Source organism: Folsomia candida, unplaced genomic scaffold (genome assembly GCF_002217175.1).
Source record: "Folsomia candida strain VU population unplaced genomic scaffold, ASM221717v1 Fcan01_Sc017, whole genome shotgun sequence".
NCBI lineage: Eukaryota > Metazoa > Arthropoda > Collembola > Entomobryomorpha > Isotomidae > Folsomia > Folsomia candida.
The window spans coordinates 1,412,352-1,428,283 of record NW_019091209.1 but is presented as its reverse complement, the minus strand read 5'-3'; the positions used below and the strand labels follow the sequence as shown (position 1 = coordinate 1,428,283).

The following is a 15,932-nucleotide window of genomic DNA, read 5'->3' as shown; positions in this document are numbered from 1 at the left end:
AGTGCCTATGCAACCGAGAAATGTAACAAAATATACGACGAAATGTTCTTGGATGAGCTAGAAAAAATGTGCCCTAAAAGAAAATTCTCCGATCATATTAATTCGCGACATACCAGAGAGATTGGACGAAGAGTGAAGAGAGTCCTCCCATTACTTGCAGTTGGAGTAATAATTGGTGTGACTGTCCTTGTAGCCGGCTTATCAGTTGGTGGAGCAATCAATTCGTTTGTTCAAACTGGAAGAATCTCTGCTTTGCAAGGAACAGTAGCGGAACAAAGAGAGATGCTGGATGAATTGGAACGTCGCGTGGAAATATCGGAAAGAGAGATTGAGAAGCTCAAGGTTAGCCTAAATGCTACACTAGAACAGCTTCAGCTACATCAGCTTGATCACGACGAACTCAAGGGAAAATCCATTGACACCAATTTCGCAATTGCCTACCTTACCAGTCGCCTCATGATAGGTAGAGAAATAATTAGAGAAGCAACAAGACAGTGGCGGCGAGGAAAAGTTTACGCACCACTAATGGATTTCTTTAATTTCACGTTACCCTGTGGTGATGCTTGCCCAGTCAGCTTCGCACAATCTCAAAAGTGCGAAATATCAGATGACAGAACCAAGCTGTATGTGGACTTCACTGCAACTGAAATTAACAAAGATTTGCAACTCATCGAGGCAGACTCCTTCGATCTCAAAGTTGAAAGGAAGAATGAAACCTGCGTTCTAAAGTACAAGGGACCCCATAATGCCATCCTTTCTACGAAAGATGACTGCGTATACTCCATCAATTATAAGGAGCCTACAACCCCCGACCTAATTGTTTCGCCCACTCGAGGATGCACGCCAACAGCGAAAACAAAGAACTCCAATCACTTTGACATAGACCACTGTTATGACAAGAACCTTGCTGAACCATGGGATTTTGTACAAATCAAACTACACCATGGACAATATCATATCTACTGCCCTGGGTCCAATATTACCATTGAGAGGAAGCTGCAACAATGCCCTGCTAGCGTGTTCATCCTTCCAATGAATGCTAATTTTAAAATAAATGATATTGAATTTTCAGGAACTGAATCCAGCCTTGTTCACCAAGAGGTAGTCGACCCACTATTCACGATGAAAGCCAACTGGCACTTGCAGCCTAGTTTCAACTGGACCAGTCTGATGATCAATGGTTCCACTGACGAAGGAGGGTCAATCCACTACCACACAAGCAATGAACCAGCCTGGTCAACAATGGAATGGATCTTAACCCTTTGCATACTAATAATAGTTGCTCAAGCCACTCTTTGTGTTTTCCTTTTTCTGAAAAGCCGGCCAAATGTAATTTCGGTTAGGGCAAATCCAGTGGAAACTGCCGATATTGAACTTTAAAAATTGAGGGAGGATGTTAAAATATGCATGTTAACAAAGTTTTCCATATTTATCAATTTTTAAGTTTGTCGACTTTTATGAGGGCTGAGCATTTTCCAACCTTTTTCCCAGGACAAGGGATTAAAAGGGTCCTTTTGTTTTTATGCCTCATTAGAAGGGACACTTCATTTGAGCATAACTCTGCGTAGTTTGTATGGTCACTTCTGACCACATATTATTACATATGTATGAATGTCTCCTATGTACTGTCGAAACCTTAAAACCAAGTTGTTTAATAAAAATCACCATCAGTCTAAAAATATCTTCCAGCGAGATCATTTTTACTTTCAAAACAGACCGGTAGCCGGCTCCAAAGTGTTGTCCTCCCTATAAAGATAAACCAAAACGATATCAACTAATTCATGATGATAAACCTGGTTCAAAATGAATGATTATATCGTTATTTGACTCACTTGGGATAATTCTCCCATTTGACCAAATACTCCAGTCTGCCTTTCCTCCTTCTCTGCCCTTGTATCGCCTCCACCATATAAACGTTGGGGTCGGCGGGCTCTGCTTCATCCTTGTCGTCGTCATCGCCGCGGCTGGAGGAGGACACCGCCGATTCTGGGACCCTCTTCCGGGCTCTCCTCGTCGCCTTCACATCGACCATACGGACGTCCATTACCTCGACCGCCCACGCATCTTTTGGATGGATGATCGACTCCATCGTTCTCTACGTACAAACAATTAGCACAAATTACAATCAATTATTAATTACTGAAGAATAGGTAATACTAGTTGTCCTGAAATGATAAATGATGTTAAAAAGGAATAAGTAAACCATCGCTTACCTTTTCTTAGTTCGATCTAGCCCAATTTTTACAAGGCAAAACTTTTTCTATTTTTGACTCTTCTACCTTTCGTGAAATTGGTAAATTTGACGTAGAAATTGTGACTTTGGAATTGAATAAACTATCGAAACTGCTTTAATTACTAAACTTTGGCCAAACCAAAGAGAAAAAATTAATCAAAGTCAGCACGAGGAGCACGAGAAGCACGAGGCAGCAGGCAGGAAGACGAGTGAGAGGGATCTGAGAGCAAAACCGGAGTAGAGGCCGGCAGACGAGAAAAGCACGCTTCTCGCCTCGTTGGCATATTCCGATTGGTGAGCATGCAAATGAGGAGGGGCCAAATGCACGTGACCTCCGTGAAAGATTGGGGTCGTGGGACGTTTGAGATTCTGGGGCAAGATGGAATACCTGCAAGGAAGCACCCTTTCCATGAAAAGACCCTTTTCATGGCCCTTCTCTCAGATCTTCAAGTACTTTGCATATTTAATTCATTTGCCCCCCGTCACACCCACTCGAAGGGATGAAAAACATGGAAAAAGGCATGTTTTCATGGGCTGCAAGAAAATTCAATTTTGCTAGGATTTTTACATTTCTGTAATCATATCCATTCAGCAGAAATCTCAACTTTTTCGAAATTATCGAATGTTCAAGACATTCAATCAAAGTGGGGTTATCACAGTTCAATCAGACCCGTGATGAACATGCTAATTATTGATCCTCTCATCCCAATTAATTAAGCGTTGTTTAAAACGTGCACAATTTTAGTTTCAATGAATATCTTTATTAATATCATGAAGTAATGACGTTCATAATTAACTAATTAGTAAACTTTGACACTCCCCAGCAGGGGGCACATCTTAGTGTTTCAAACAAAAAATTAGTTCCATACGCCTCATGAGCGAATCCCCTGACGAAAGGTTTCTACACCTCCGGCCGCATTAAAGAATTCTTTGTTTGCCATTTTCATTACAAAAGTGATAATTTTTCATACATATTTGAAACCTCCAAAATTGGAAGTTCGTACACATGAGCTTTTTCATATAAAACAAATTTAAAACAAAACCAGTTTATTAGCAAATGAACGAATTTGCATGAAAAATTTCAAGTGATGAGTTTAACTGGATTAACTTAGATTTTTCCTCATGCAAAATTCACAAGCTTCTAAACTTTACAGAAATACAGTCAAAGCTGAAATTTAGCCTTTTAGCTTTTTCATATCATCCAATTTGCTATTGTTTTAAGGATTTACGATACTGCATACGACCACTGCCAGATTCAAATTGGTTTCAATTCGTCGTGGGCCACACTTATCACTGCCGCCCGAAGGGCCAGGAGTTGGTAAGATCCTTCATTACCTGAAATAAACATGAAAATTTACACAATAATTTGCCAAAATTGAACAAAACCTTTCCTGTTCTTAGGTAATTTTACTTTAGGAACTCCAAGTGGTCTTCTGCCCACGTAACAATTGTGGTTTTATGACTCGAAGAAAGTGACCATCGCTTTGTTAAGCGGAAAAAACGAATCCATCCACGTGGCTCACCAAGGGTGGAACTCTGTCCAGTTATTAATAGTCTCTTGTACTTTGTGGGGTAGGACTCCGACCAGCTATTAATAATTAATATAATAATTAATACCTATTAATAACAAGAGTTAGACTAATTGTCTTAATCCTTAATCAGGCGTCGTTTAACCCAATTTACCATGAAGAGAAACAATCAGGTTTCCAGTTCCGGAAGGAAAAGCCGGAAACGGTATTTTGCAGCGCCGTCCCATCTTAGGCGAAAAATGATGTCGGTTCCACTCTCTAAAGAACTACGTTTGCGACACGGGATCCGAGCCATACCCATCAAGAAGGGGGACGAAGTCAAAGTAAAGTGGTCATAAAATTTTGATAAAAAAATAAAAACGAAATATAAAAATTAACTACATTTTTTTTGCAAACAGGTAACCAGAGGGTTCTTCAAAGGAACAATCGGTAAAGTGTCGGACGTGTACCGGCTTCGATTTGTAATTTACGTGAGTCAGTATTTTAGATTTATAAAAATATAATTTCGATAATTACACGTGGTGGTCACGTGCCCACTTCGATTTTGTGGTCGTGTGCCCACTAAAGGTCTAAACTAATTTCATTACAGATCGACAGTGTTCGAAGGACCAAAGCAAACGGAACAGATGTCCCAGTCCCTCTTCATCCGTCCAATGTAAATTATTTAACTGCCTTTATTTCAGCTTTTCCCTACAATTATTTGAAATTTGGTTGTCCAACAGGTTGTGCTTGTAAAATTCCCCATGCATAACTCCAGACAAATCCAGATCGAAAGACGCTGCCAGGGACGAGTTGAAAGAAGTCAAAAATGTTCTTAATTAACATTGATTTACTAAAAGCGTCATAAACCATTTCGAACGATCCTTTATAATAAAGAACGTATCGTGAATGATATAATATTTAGTTTCATGTTTCATGTTTCATTTCATTCCACGTATATATTAAGTATATTTTATTCCTCATTTTAGTAGAATTTTAGAAGTAATATCATTCCTCATAAAAATAAATAGTCAAATCAATAACTACCGTGATCCATGCTTAGTACTAAAAACGCTACTAACTTGTACGTAGTAAAGCGTGGTCTTATGCACACCTAACGAAGAGTGGTCTTATGCACATGTAACGATTTTCTCAACAATACATAAAAGCAGAAATTTTTTATTGTATCTACTTCTCTTTGAGACAAAATCTCATATTCCCCAACCGACCCTTAAGGGCTGTGTAGGGCTCTGTAGTTGGAGGGGAAATGTGAATTGGATGTCCCTTGAGCTGTAGAAAGGTTTGCTCTTTACAGTACTCAGAAATATAATAAATTACAAAAGTTACAGAGAAGTTTCTGTATCTGCGAAAATCTTAAATTTTAACAATGATTGCAATTTGGGCTTCAAACTACGCAAAAGTAAATTGTCTTTATTTAAGTGCTTTTCCCCGGAATTAATTGAAACTTGGTTGGATAAACAGATTGTACTTTCAAAATTCATCATGGACAACTCCAGATCGACCGAAGCTGCCAGGAAGAAGTGGAAAATATTTCTCATTAATTAACATTAATTCATTCCCCGTCTGCGCGCCAACCGAGGAGGGTTTGCTCTTGCACGAGCTCTCCTAAATTTATTTATATTATATTAATTTTAACTAAATTTAATTGGTAATAACATTAATTTTAATTGGCAATGTGCGAAAATCGTTCTTTATCAAGCTGGTCAACTATTCCAGTCAAAATTTGTTTATTAATTCTTTATTTTAATGTGTTTTTTACAATCTGAATTACCACGCGGCCTATGTCCCTCACTCCTCGGTTGGTTGGGGAATCAAAAATTGGTTTGTATTTCAAAATTTAGTTGGTTTTTTGTGCATTTTTCCAACACAATTTATAATTTAAGTAAGTTATTAATTAAAATTTGTCAATTGGTTAAATATTGGATTATCTTATATGTATCTAAATTTTACAAACATTACTAGTCTTGGTATGCAACCAACATAGTCGCGCCAGTAGGTAGCGAGTTAGTTTTGTTTTGTTCATCTAGTTAAATTTATAACTTGACGTCGTTGACGGTAGTAGTAATGGCTTAAATAGGATGTAAGCTCACGAAAATAGGCTAGTGTGCTATGCTAAATTCATTTTTGTGCATTCCCTAGTACTAGTAAATGAGGATAATAAAGGCTATTATTATTATTATTATAATTAATTAAATAAAATAACATTTATTTAAATAATATTGTGTTTATCCCATAAATTGTAAATTGCAAGCGTGCAAAAGACCACGCGATCACGTGGTCTTATGTGCATACGCATTTATGTAAATGCATCTCAGGGAGATGAGTTGAGCACATTTAGTGCAAAGCAGGATGAAGGATTTACCAACTTGTGGCAAAATTATGCAGTAAAAACTGATTTTTTTTGCACGGACACAATTTATTGAGCACTATAAATCTGATAAATTTCGTAATCTAGGTTGAAATTGGGATTCTAAATTTATTTTCAACTTCTTTTCGACTACAGTGACGAAATGTGTATGTATCTCAATTTTACTAATTAAATATGTAAACTGCTATAATGCCTCAATTTTATGTTTTGAGGAACAATTTTCATGTTGGTAACAATGGAGGTTTTCAAGCGTATGCTCTCCGATTTTGAGCAAATTAATGTCAATTGACAACAAGTTTAATTTCTATGAAATTTGCAAAAGACGCGATCTCCGAATGGGTACGTTTGGCAGAGATATTTGCATCCGAAGAGGAGAAAACGCGCAGTGAATTTGGAAAGTGTAAAATTTGCCGACTTTAAGGCGCATTTTCTCCTCTTCGGATGCAAATGTCTCGACCAAACGTGCCCATTGGGAGATCGTGTCTTTCGCAAATTTCATACTAATTAAACTTACCTTCGATTGAGACCAATTTCCTCAAAATCGGAGAGCATACGCTGGGAGACCTCCATTCTTCGTATTCCTTGAAGCTACCGATTTGGGGACATTATTGACCGTTGAGACATTTTGAGGGGCACAATTTCCACCTTAAATCTCATCCTCTGGACGATCCCAGGCCACCAACTTATTCATATTTTGCACCTGTTCCTTATCACTCCACTTATCGAGGGCGGTCAGTGGACGACTTTTCTTCGTCTTTGTCGCTGGATCACCTTCATCGCCACCTTGTTCATCTGCATGGCCCCCTTTGCTGCTTGTCGCTGTGGCCTCAGAATGGCCTCCGCCTCCTTCCTTGTCCTTGGTTGCACCTGGTTTAGCCGATTTTGGGCGATTTTTTGACGTAGACGGTTTATTTCCGCCCTTTGGAGGCGACTGTGTCGTAGGTTCTTCCTTGTCAGGGGTCGATTTTGGTAGTGTGACATGTTTCGGGGGAGATGATACTCGTGTTGGGCGTGGTGGTGGTGGTGGTTCCTCATCATCAGGGTGCTTGACATACGCCGGATTTACGACGCCTTGGCGATCATCCGATTTATTAGGTAGCTTGCTCTTCCGTTCTTGATATTGGTCATCTTTTCCTTCATAGTCGTCCGACTCAGCGGCCAGACTTTCCCTGTGAGTGAATTACAGATATAAAAAATCAGGATTTTAAGTAGTGACTGGGGACGCAAACCATGTTCAACTCAGATTATTTTTGACCAGGTCACTTTGAGAGACAAACTTTTTAGAAACATCGTTTAGTACCGACCTTGCGCAGATGTGAGAAATTCAGAGAATTCTTGTGCAAAATTCAGAGCTTTATGGGCGCCACAAGTTCAATTGAAAAAGCTTCTTTTTCAACCGGAATCTGTACCAGCTCGAGACTTTTCTTGCATTGATTCCTCCTGAAAACCGAACATTCTCGTAAACTTGCGGCGCCCAGAGCTCTCTAAAATTTGCACATCTCCGCAGATTCCGCCCTAAAGACTTTCCCCCTCAAACTGACGTGATCAAAAAATAATCCGGCATGAACATGATTTGCATCCCACCAATTTTTTTTCCATACCGTGACGACGTCACATTCATCCCATCCCCTGCGAGTGATCTTCTCTTCGCCGACTTTCCTGCCCCGTGATGTTTGTGACTATATTTAAAATGCGTAATGTTTCCATCCTCTTCGGAATCCTCCTCGGAATCCAGCGTGACTCGGATGAGGTCTTTTTTATCCGAGAAAATTATAATTTTAGGGCGCAGCCCAATTTTTCCTGAGCGCCGACGCGCCTTGTACCCAGCCCCAGCAGTCGCGCCAGGACTCGTCGTGGTCATCATGGCCGTGCTATAATCCGGCGGCGGTGGTCCTTTGACGCCCATTTCGGTCAATAACTTCGTCGGGGGTGACCCCGTTCCTGGTCGGGAGGGGCTCGAACCTTCGACCGGAACCATGCCGCCACCCCCACCGGGCTTGTTCGAAACCTTGTTGAAATCCAGCTCAGTTTGTGGCGTCAGTTGCGACATGGAGTCGTCAAACAGGGTGAAGGTAGCAGCCGCATCTTTGGATATGATGTCAGTCTCCATCGACTGGCGAGGTCTGTGGGTAAACTAAAATATGTTGGAAATAGGGTATTCTTATCCAGGGCAGGGTTTTATTGGTTTGGGATTTTAATGGGTTGTAGACGAGTAGAACCCACTGGGTTTTACCATTTTAAGTGGGTTTTATTAGTGTTTAAAAGAGTTTTATGGGTTACAAATGAACTAAACCCATGGAATTTTACCATATTCATTGGGTTTTATTTGTGTTTTAATGGGTTTAATTGGGTTGTAAATGAGTAAAACACATTGGGTTTTACCATGTTAGGTGGGTTTTATTGGAGTTTATTGGTTTTTAAAGTTGTTACTCGTTATTTCAAATGATATATGGATAAGGATGATTTGCACATGATTAGACTTGTGTTTGCAATAATTAATATATTTTTTAGTTTTAAAACCCAGTAAAATTTCCGAACCCTGACTTAAAAATATGTTCCCAAATGCTAGAAACTTACGTCACGTTTTGCTGCGGTGTTGCGACCGAGTTTCGATGACCCCACATCAACTGACGCATCTGTTCTCCCGTCATTTTCCTCCTTTTCAACGCTGTAATGGTCACTTTTCCGACACGCTGATGTTTTTTAAAGTTGAATAAAAAATAAGTTTAAATTTCTGATTTTACAAATTAATTTCCTATCTTAATTTACCTTCCAATTCGCAACAGCCCCCTTTCTCTGCTTCGCCCTTGTTTTGCTCTTACTTTTGATCACCATCACGCCTCGGACTTCGTTCGACACATCGGTTCCGGACAGTTTGATGGAATATTCTTGAATATATTGTTTCGCATCTTCCTGACTTATCGCTCGCTCCAGAGTGACGACAATCTTGGCCCACTGGAAATTAATGCAGTGATTAAAAATCCCTCAAGGGATGTCTCCCAACGTATGCTCTCCGATTTTGATAACAAACTAGTCTCAATCAATCGCAAATTTTTGCGAAATATTTCGCAAATTCTTGCGCGACATGTTACCTTACCTGTTTCACCCACTCCTTCTCACTTCGCTCGATAACTTGCGAGTACGTATTTCCCATCATGGCGATCAACACTGCGACATTACACTCGTTAGATAATAAGTATTCAATCATTTACCTACACCAAAAAATTCATGGCTTACTGTTCAACAACAGGATGGGAACCATGATCATGAAAACGATGAAAACTGTCTTGGCCGCATTCGGATAGACGAGAGCACCAAGATCGTTGTACTGCAAAGAACAATAAACTGAATGAACTCGCCACAAATAAACTCCCCAACAGATTTAGTAAACTCGCGGAAACGAAGTGGGTTGGTCTGAGGTCAAAAATATTGACGGTGGTGAAATTCCCTACAAAATTAATTTCTTGACAGACCCCCTCGCCCGTGGGGGGTGATCGGATCGACCTCATTTTCGAACCCCACCGAGAACCAAACATCAGAAACACGCTGACGAGAACGGTTTTTGATTATGTTGAGGCGTTCTGGAGATATCTTGTCCACAGACGGGCGGACAAAACGATAACTCCGCGTTCACTTCGTTCTGCTCGTTAATAAGCAGTGGCCGCGGAAGTCGTGGGGACATGTGGGGACATTAACATTATAGAATACGATGGGCAGATGATGCGGACATCGAACAACCGTGGGGACATTGTCCCTCTCTGTTCCCACCCTTCCGCAGCCACTGTTGATAACAGGTATAGAATCGACCCACGTACATCATACGAGCCCAACGTCATCTTATAAAGAGCCATCCACGTCGCGTCGAACTCAAAAAAGGGCGTCGTCCCCTCGTCCGGATGTCCTTTGTAGAGGAAAAAGAAGGCCTGGGAGAAGGCGAGGAGGAAAATCCCATAAATTATCGAGAACGTCAACACGTCTCCCGTGATCATGGAGTAAACCATCGTCACAAATGGACCCGTCAGCTTGATCGCTCTGCACACACATTTGGCACCATACAAATATTTGTTAATTAATTATTTAATTGGGTAATAATTAATTAATTACCCGGCGAAGAACATCATGAAGAACCAGGAGAAGACCATGGTGAAGGCGAGGAGGGATTCCTCCGTCAGAACGTCGCCACTCAGGCGAAACGGGATGCAGGAAAGGATCAAGAGGTTCGCGATGAGAAAGAGCGCCTTCGGGGGCGCGTGGGGCTAAAGAAAAAATTGTTATGGAGCAGGTTTTCAGAGAAATTTATGTATTTTTGAAAAAAAATGGGAGAAATTTTTACAAAATGTTGGAAAATATTGAGAAGATATTTCGAAATAAATTTTGTGACGAAAATTTTTGTATCAAAGTATTGACAAAATTGCTTGTTTTGGAGTAGTCGCAATATTTACATAATTTTTATACAATAGCTGAAGTATTTACAAAATATTGGTATTTAAGAAGGGCTTCGAAATATTGAAAAATATTTCAGAAATCTGTAGTTTTTGACAATTTTTTTAAATCTACAAGAATTTATACATTTTTATAGTAGTCGATATACTTACAAATTCTATAATACAAAATATTGATATTTCAGAAAAGTTATAAAAATGTTTAGGAATTTTACGTCTTTGTACGAGTTGTGAAATAAAAGAACACACCAAATTTGCTACTCCTGCCTTATCAAATTAAAAAAACGATAATTGAAAATATGTAAATGCCACACGTAACTACATCCAAAAACCGATAAGCATCCAATATACTTACCAACTGTTTCACGAAACTGATAAGCCCCTGATTCTTGATTTCCTCTCCTTGCTGAATCAAAACGAAGGAGAGACAACCACCCACCGTGCCCAGCTCGAAACCCATCCTGACCAAGTCCTGCGCGTCGATCCATTCGTTGAGCGGGTGACCGCGGTCCTTGGGGCGCAAATAGACCGCCACACTCATCGCGATCAGGTGGATGAAGGCGATCGTGATTCTCTTGAGGAATTGTCGCTGCGCAAAAGTTTTCCACTTTTCTTCCAGTAAACGTTGAATGATTCCACCGTCCAACATGTCCAAATGCTCCTCTTTCGACCCGGCCAGGATCATGAAGAGGGCGGAATTCCAGTCTGGAAATGAGGATGAGATTTTATTTGTCGACTAAATCAGCACATTTTTAAAATCATTTCTCCCCTCTGGGAATTTATTTTAAAATTCTGAACGACAAATTTGTCCTCGGTGAGTTGATTGATGGAATGGCGTCGAGTTTCGACGAGTTCCAATTTTTCTGAAGGCTTCCTAAACTTGAGATCACCTCCGCCAAAAAGTGTCAAAATCTGGAGTGTAGATTTCTAAAAAAAAAAGTTGGCACCGACCTGCTCTGAAAATTTGTCGTTCAGAATTTTAAAATAAATTCCCACAGCCGAGAAATGATTACAAATGTGCTTTCACTTTTATACACATTTATTATCAAGTGACCCAACAGAGCACGTGGAAAAGAGCATAACAAAATCTGCATGGTCTTGCAACAACCTTTGAATGAGTGAGGATCCGGGAGGCAAGGTGAGACAGAGTGAAGTGAAGAACAGTGTCGCTGAATACGCATTCACACATCTCCAATGCTAGAGAGGCGTGAGAACATATTATGTTCATCATTAGAGAGCGAGCGAAGGAGTGCGTGCGAGTGTAGACACAGTTGCCTCGTGGATTGGACACTCACTTCTCTTCATTTTACAAGTCAGATTTTGATGCAGTGCAGTGTGTGTAGTCTCTAAATACACTGTTATGGCTTTTCATGCACAATTGTCTCAATTTGCCTCGTCCATACTGGAGTGGAGCGCGTAGGATATTTACAGGTCAGATTTTAATGCTCTTCAAATATGTTGGGGGACTTGATAAGTGTAGAAAAAGTGAAGGAGGGTAACTATCCTATATGTAAACCACACCCACAAAAAAGGAACTATACTCCCTACACTAAACTGGTCGCATTAAAAAATTCATGAAAAATCCAATTTTGGCCGGATTTTGATAATTTTTACATTTTCTTGGTCCTAACTACTTGCTCGGTCCTATTTTGCATACGTTTTTGGAATGTTTGACATTTCTTGAAAACATTAAACATTAGAAAATATTGAAAATTTTAAAAGTTATGAAGTTTTCACAAACTTCCACCAAGAAGAAGAGAAGTCGGTGATTATTTTTTGTAAGTTTAAATTTTTTTGAAAACTTATTCTGTTATAACTTGTGTGTCAAAAAAGTCTGAAAATGCTAAATTTAGTCAATTATTCCCAAAGTTTCTCCAAATTTTTTGAAAACTTATTCACTTAAAATTTGTGTACATGTATTTGTGTAAATTTTCAAATGGGTAAAATTCCCCCAATTTGTCCTTACTCGTCCTCCCATCCGGTAAGATGGTATCCAGAGCGTTGAGTGGATATCCGCTGCACGTGATGTTCGAATATCTCCAAAATTCTTTACAGCTCAGCTCCAACATTTCTCTGAAGACGGAGGCGCGACCGAGGCGACACGCGAGCGTTAGGGGGCTCAACCCTTGCGCATTTGTGATATCATTGCTCGCAGACTTCTTCGGGTGGCGGAGCGCATAGCCGTACATTCCCTGCGAAAATTACGTGAATAAAATGTAGCAAAAACGAGGGAGATTTTTGCAAAAAATGTGCAAGAGTTCTGAAAATCACGTGTTTTTTTGGCTAGTTTTCAACTCAGAATGCGATAAATTCAGAGAATTCAGGGCGTTTAAGAGTGTTCGCTAATTTTGGGCGCCCAAAATCTGCTGAATTTTTGGCATTTGCGTAATTGCCGCACTAAATGCTGAACATTTTTAAAGAGTTGCTCTATCAAACTTAATCTGCAATACGTAATTTTCATGATTTTTGCTCTGAAAAAGGCTTAAAACTCACACCCTGCAACAGGCATTTGCATATCTCACCAATTGATCCGTAACCACGACCATGTGCAGGATCATGTTTCCGAACGAGTCCTGCTTATCCGGATCGGCATCATGATCGAGTAGGAGATTGTACACGGTCTCATTGTTAATGCAGGCGGCCCAAGCTAACGGGTACTCCCCGAGATAAGCCAGGCCCTCAAAGTCGGACGACTTATCGGGTGGAATCTTCTGCTGGTCGCGGGGGAGGAAAAAGCTTCCTAATAAATTACAAAAAAATGCGTAAATATTTATCCAATTTATTTTTTGAGTGTACTCACGTCAAGCTTCACATCTCTCGCAATTGAGCATGACAACTTATTTAGTTTGTGAAGTTTTGCGACATTTGCGATTTGAGATTTCGCATAACTTTTGCTGGATAACGATACACATTTTTTCCTCAAATCTACCCAGCAATTAGGCAGGTTTTTATTTCGTAAACTCATCCTCTTCATTAACAATTGCAAATAATCAGTGGAAACCAAATTAAACTAGTATAACATTCTGTACGGATTTGCGAAATTTGGTAAATCATATTTTACAAGTTTCCTCAAGACACAAATTTTTTGAGTTGAATTGCAATTCGAAATAAGATATTTCGCAAACCCATCATCGTTGTTAAAAGTTTCAATAATCAATGGAAACCAAATTAAACCCGAATAACAGAACTGTGTAGAAATTTGCGAAATTATCGAAATCATATTTTGCGAATCTCTCCACAACATAATTTTTTTGCGCTTCTCAAATTTTGCAAAATGATTTGCGAAATAAGCCGATGTGATGAGCACGCTCATTATTTATCAACTTTTATGTACCAATCGCTCTCTGCTCGATCAACGCCCCCGCATCGACGAGCAGATGGACGAGTTCGTTATTATTGTACGCGATGGCCAAATGGAGTGCGGACGCGCCCAAGTATTCCTCCCCCTCGACCACATCCACCGCAAGTTTCGGGTAGCACCGCAGCAAAATTCGGGCCAATCGGGTATGCAGCCGGGTATCGCAAATGATCAAAACGTGCAACAAGGTTTCTCCGAGAGAGCCGCGATACTGCATTTGCCAACAAGCCTCGTGATCCTCCCACTTTCCAAGAGGGTCAAAAACGGAGGTTGGTTCGACCGGGATGACGACCTGCAGGTCAAAGGTCAGAATGAAAATAAATGATAACTTGACCCTTTCTGTAAATTTCGAGTGGGTTTTCAGTTAACCACTTGCAAGAAATAACGGGGAGAAAGAGGTTTCTTGCAGGGGAATATTTTGCCCTGGGAGAAATGCAAGAAACGACGCCCCGTCGCTGTCATACCTGTTCACATTCATTCAATTATACTGAAATGAATGAATGAACGAGTGAATAATTCATTGAATGAATGAAGAATGAATGAATAATTCAACATTTCAAAATGAATGAGTATGTTTTTTATTCATTCATTTTTTGCCCTATGTTAAATACATGGGGCGAATGAATTAATGAATGAATTATTCATTGAATCAATGAAGAATGAATGAATAATTCAAATTGAATTTCGAAGTGAAGGAATTTTGAATGAAGGAAAAAAATGAATAGGTATGGTCGTTGTAAATACTTCATACGGCGCGTGGCTAGATGGCGCTTATTTTTCACACTTTCGCCCCGTTTCTTGCACCTCCCATTTCTCCCATTTCTCCCTTCCCACTCCAAAAAATGTAGCCCACCCCCCACTCAACCAAACCCCCACTTACATGCTTCGTATTTCTAAACTTCCACCTCAGATATTCCGTCCTCGATACGATTTGACCTTTACCATCGCGATACATCAAAATCCCAAACTGTTCCCTCACCAACTTCTCGACTTCGTGAGCCCCTCCGATATTATACGCCTCAATTAATTCCCCCTGTTTCTTATAATTAGCCAATTTGTAGAGGAGACAGTCATCATCATTATTCGACTAGAAAAAAATACACCACGATCAATTAATTTAATGCGCTTTAAGTATTACCCAAATATGTATTGTCCCGAACCTGGGAAATGACCCGATCCAACACGCTGCCCGGGTTGATGATCTTTGCTCTTGTTAGTGCATTCCCCATTGGACAGCTTTCTCCTAATTATTTACGTCTTAAGACGCTCTTTTTACCAAAATTGACAATGTGGCGTCGTCATTGTGACGTAAAAAGGACAAGAATGACACTGAGAGAAAGTTGGAGAAATCTGTATCTGGGCAGATTTGCCAAACTGCAGATAATATTGATCAAACATGACGCTTAATAATCGTGGAATGGATAGATAGACAAGGTACAGATACTTATTTGACGTGGGAATCTCCCGGATAAAAAGTAAAGTAAAATTTTCTTGGAAATTTTACATGAAGAATAAGTTCATCAAAATAAACTGTGAATTAGTCCTTGAATTTTTAAATTTTCAAAATTTACTCCATTTAAATTTTCACCGTAATGCTGTACTTGGTTAATGCATGAATAAATTTACATGAAATGTGTCCCTCTCTGCGAATCAGTCAATGCAATTTTCATGGCATTTCTACCAACATTGGCCGCGGAAGCCGTGGGGACATCGGGGGACATTAATATTGCAAGATAGAGGGGAGGGGCCGGGTTTGTATAAGATGGGGAGATGATGCCGACATCCAACAACCGTGGGGACATTGTCCCTCTGTCCCCACCCTTCCTTCCGCGGCCACTGTAAGGGAGCAAAGTCGACTTTGTTGAGGGAGCAGTAGCCGCGGAAGGTGTGGGGACATTTGGGGACGTTAATATTGCAGGATAGAGGGGAAGGGACTGGTTTATATAAGATGATGCCGATATCGAACAACCGTGGGGTCCCAACCGTGGGGACATTGTCCCTC

The 15,932-nt window shown here is 40.2% G+C and overlaps 2 protein-coding genes across 3 annotated transcripts; one reads left to right on the top strand and one right to left on the bottom strand.

Moving 5' to 3' along the window:
* The first annotated feature begins 1,625 nt into the window (after positions 1 to 1,625).
* On the top strand, positions 1,626 to 4,659 carry LOC110856941 (60S ribosomal protein L26-A). 2 transcript variants are annotated; one of them, XM_035857528.1, is made up of 6 exons: positions 1,626 to 3,551; positions 3,635 to 3,805; positions 3,896 to 4,085; positions 4,161 to 4,232; positions 4,352 to 4,417; positions 4,485 to 4,659. In XM_035857528.1, the coding sequence occupies exons 3-6, from the start codon at positions 3,918 to 3,920 to the stop codon at positions 4,578 to 4,580; spliced, it is 402 nt and encodes a 133-aa protein (XP_035713421.1). In that variant the 5' UTR covers positions 1,626 to 3,551; positions 3,635 to 3,805; positions 3,896 to 3,917; the 3' UTR covers positions 4,581 to 4,659. The 2 variants fall into 2 exon arrangements, with proteins under 2 accessions (XP_035713421.1, XP_021961219.1); XM_022105527.2 differs by having other exon boundaries at positions 1,626 to 3,805.
* A 1,949-nt stretch (positions 4,660 to 6,608) lies between these two features.
* Positions 6,609 to 15,250, bottom strand: LOC110856940. The gene is made up of 14 exons (XM_022105526.2): positions 15,091 to 15,250; positions 14,811 to 15,017; positions 13,907 to 14,222; positions 13,095 to 13,312; positions 12,539 to 12,764; positions 10,928 to 11,277; positions 10,235 to 10,386; positions 9,946 to 10,162; positions 9,368 to 9,458; positions 9,228 to 9,298; positions 8,900 to 9,085; positions 8,708 to 8,823; positions 7,732 to 8,253; positions 6,609 to 7,299 (listed from the first exon to the last, which is right to left on the bottom strand). Exons 1-14 carry the CDS (start codon positions 15,157 to 15,159, stop codon positions 6,777 to 6,779), a joined length of 3,264 nt encoding a protein of 1,087 aa, XP_021961218.1. The 5' UTR covers positions 15,160 to 15,250; the 3' UTR covers positions 6,609 to 6,776.
* Between the last annotated feature and the right edge of the window lie 682 nt (positions 15,251 to 15,932).

What these genes read in the sequence shown, in the direction of transcription:
- LOC110856941 (XM_035857528.1), top strand. Translation starts at nt 3,918, where the DNA reads ATGAAGAGAAACAATCAGGTTTCCAGTTCCGGAAGGAAAAGCCGGAAA. An exon ending in AGAAGGGGGACGAAGTCAAA is followed by an intron (nt 4,086 to 4,160) that starts GTAAAGTGGTCA and finishes TTTTGCAAACAG; the next exon opens with GTAACCAGAGGGTTCTTCAA. An exon ending in GGCTTCGATTTGTAATTTAC is followed by an intron (nt 4,233 to 4,351) that starts GTGAGTCAGTAT and finishes ATTTCATTACAG; the next exon opens with ATCGACAGTGTTCGAAGGAC.
- LOC110856940 (XM_022105526.2), bottom strand. Translation starts at nt 15,159, where the DNA reads ATGGGGAATGCACTAACAAGAGCAAAGATCATCAACCCGGGCAGCGTG. An exon ending in TGACGTTGGGCTCGTATGAT is followed by an intron (nt 9,459 to 9,945) that starts GTACGTGGGTCG and finishes TGTTCTTTGCAG; the next exon opens with TACAACGATCTTGGTGCTCT. An exon ending in ACACCGCAGCAAAACGTGAC is followed by an intron (nt 8,254 to 8,707) that starts GTAAGTTTCTAG and finishes GTTTACCCACAG; the next exon opens with ACCTCGCCAGTCGATGGAGA.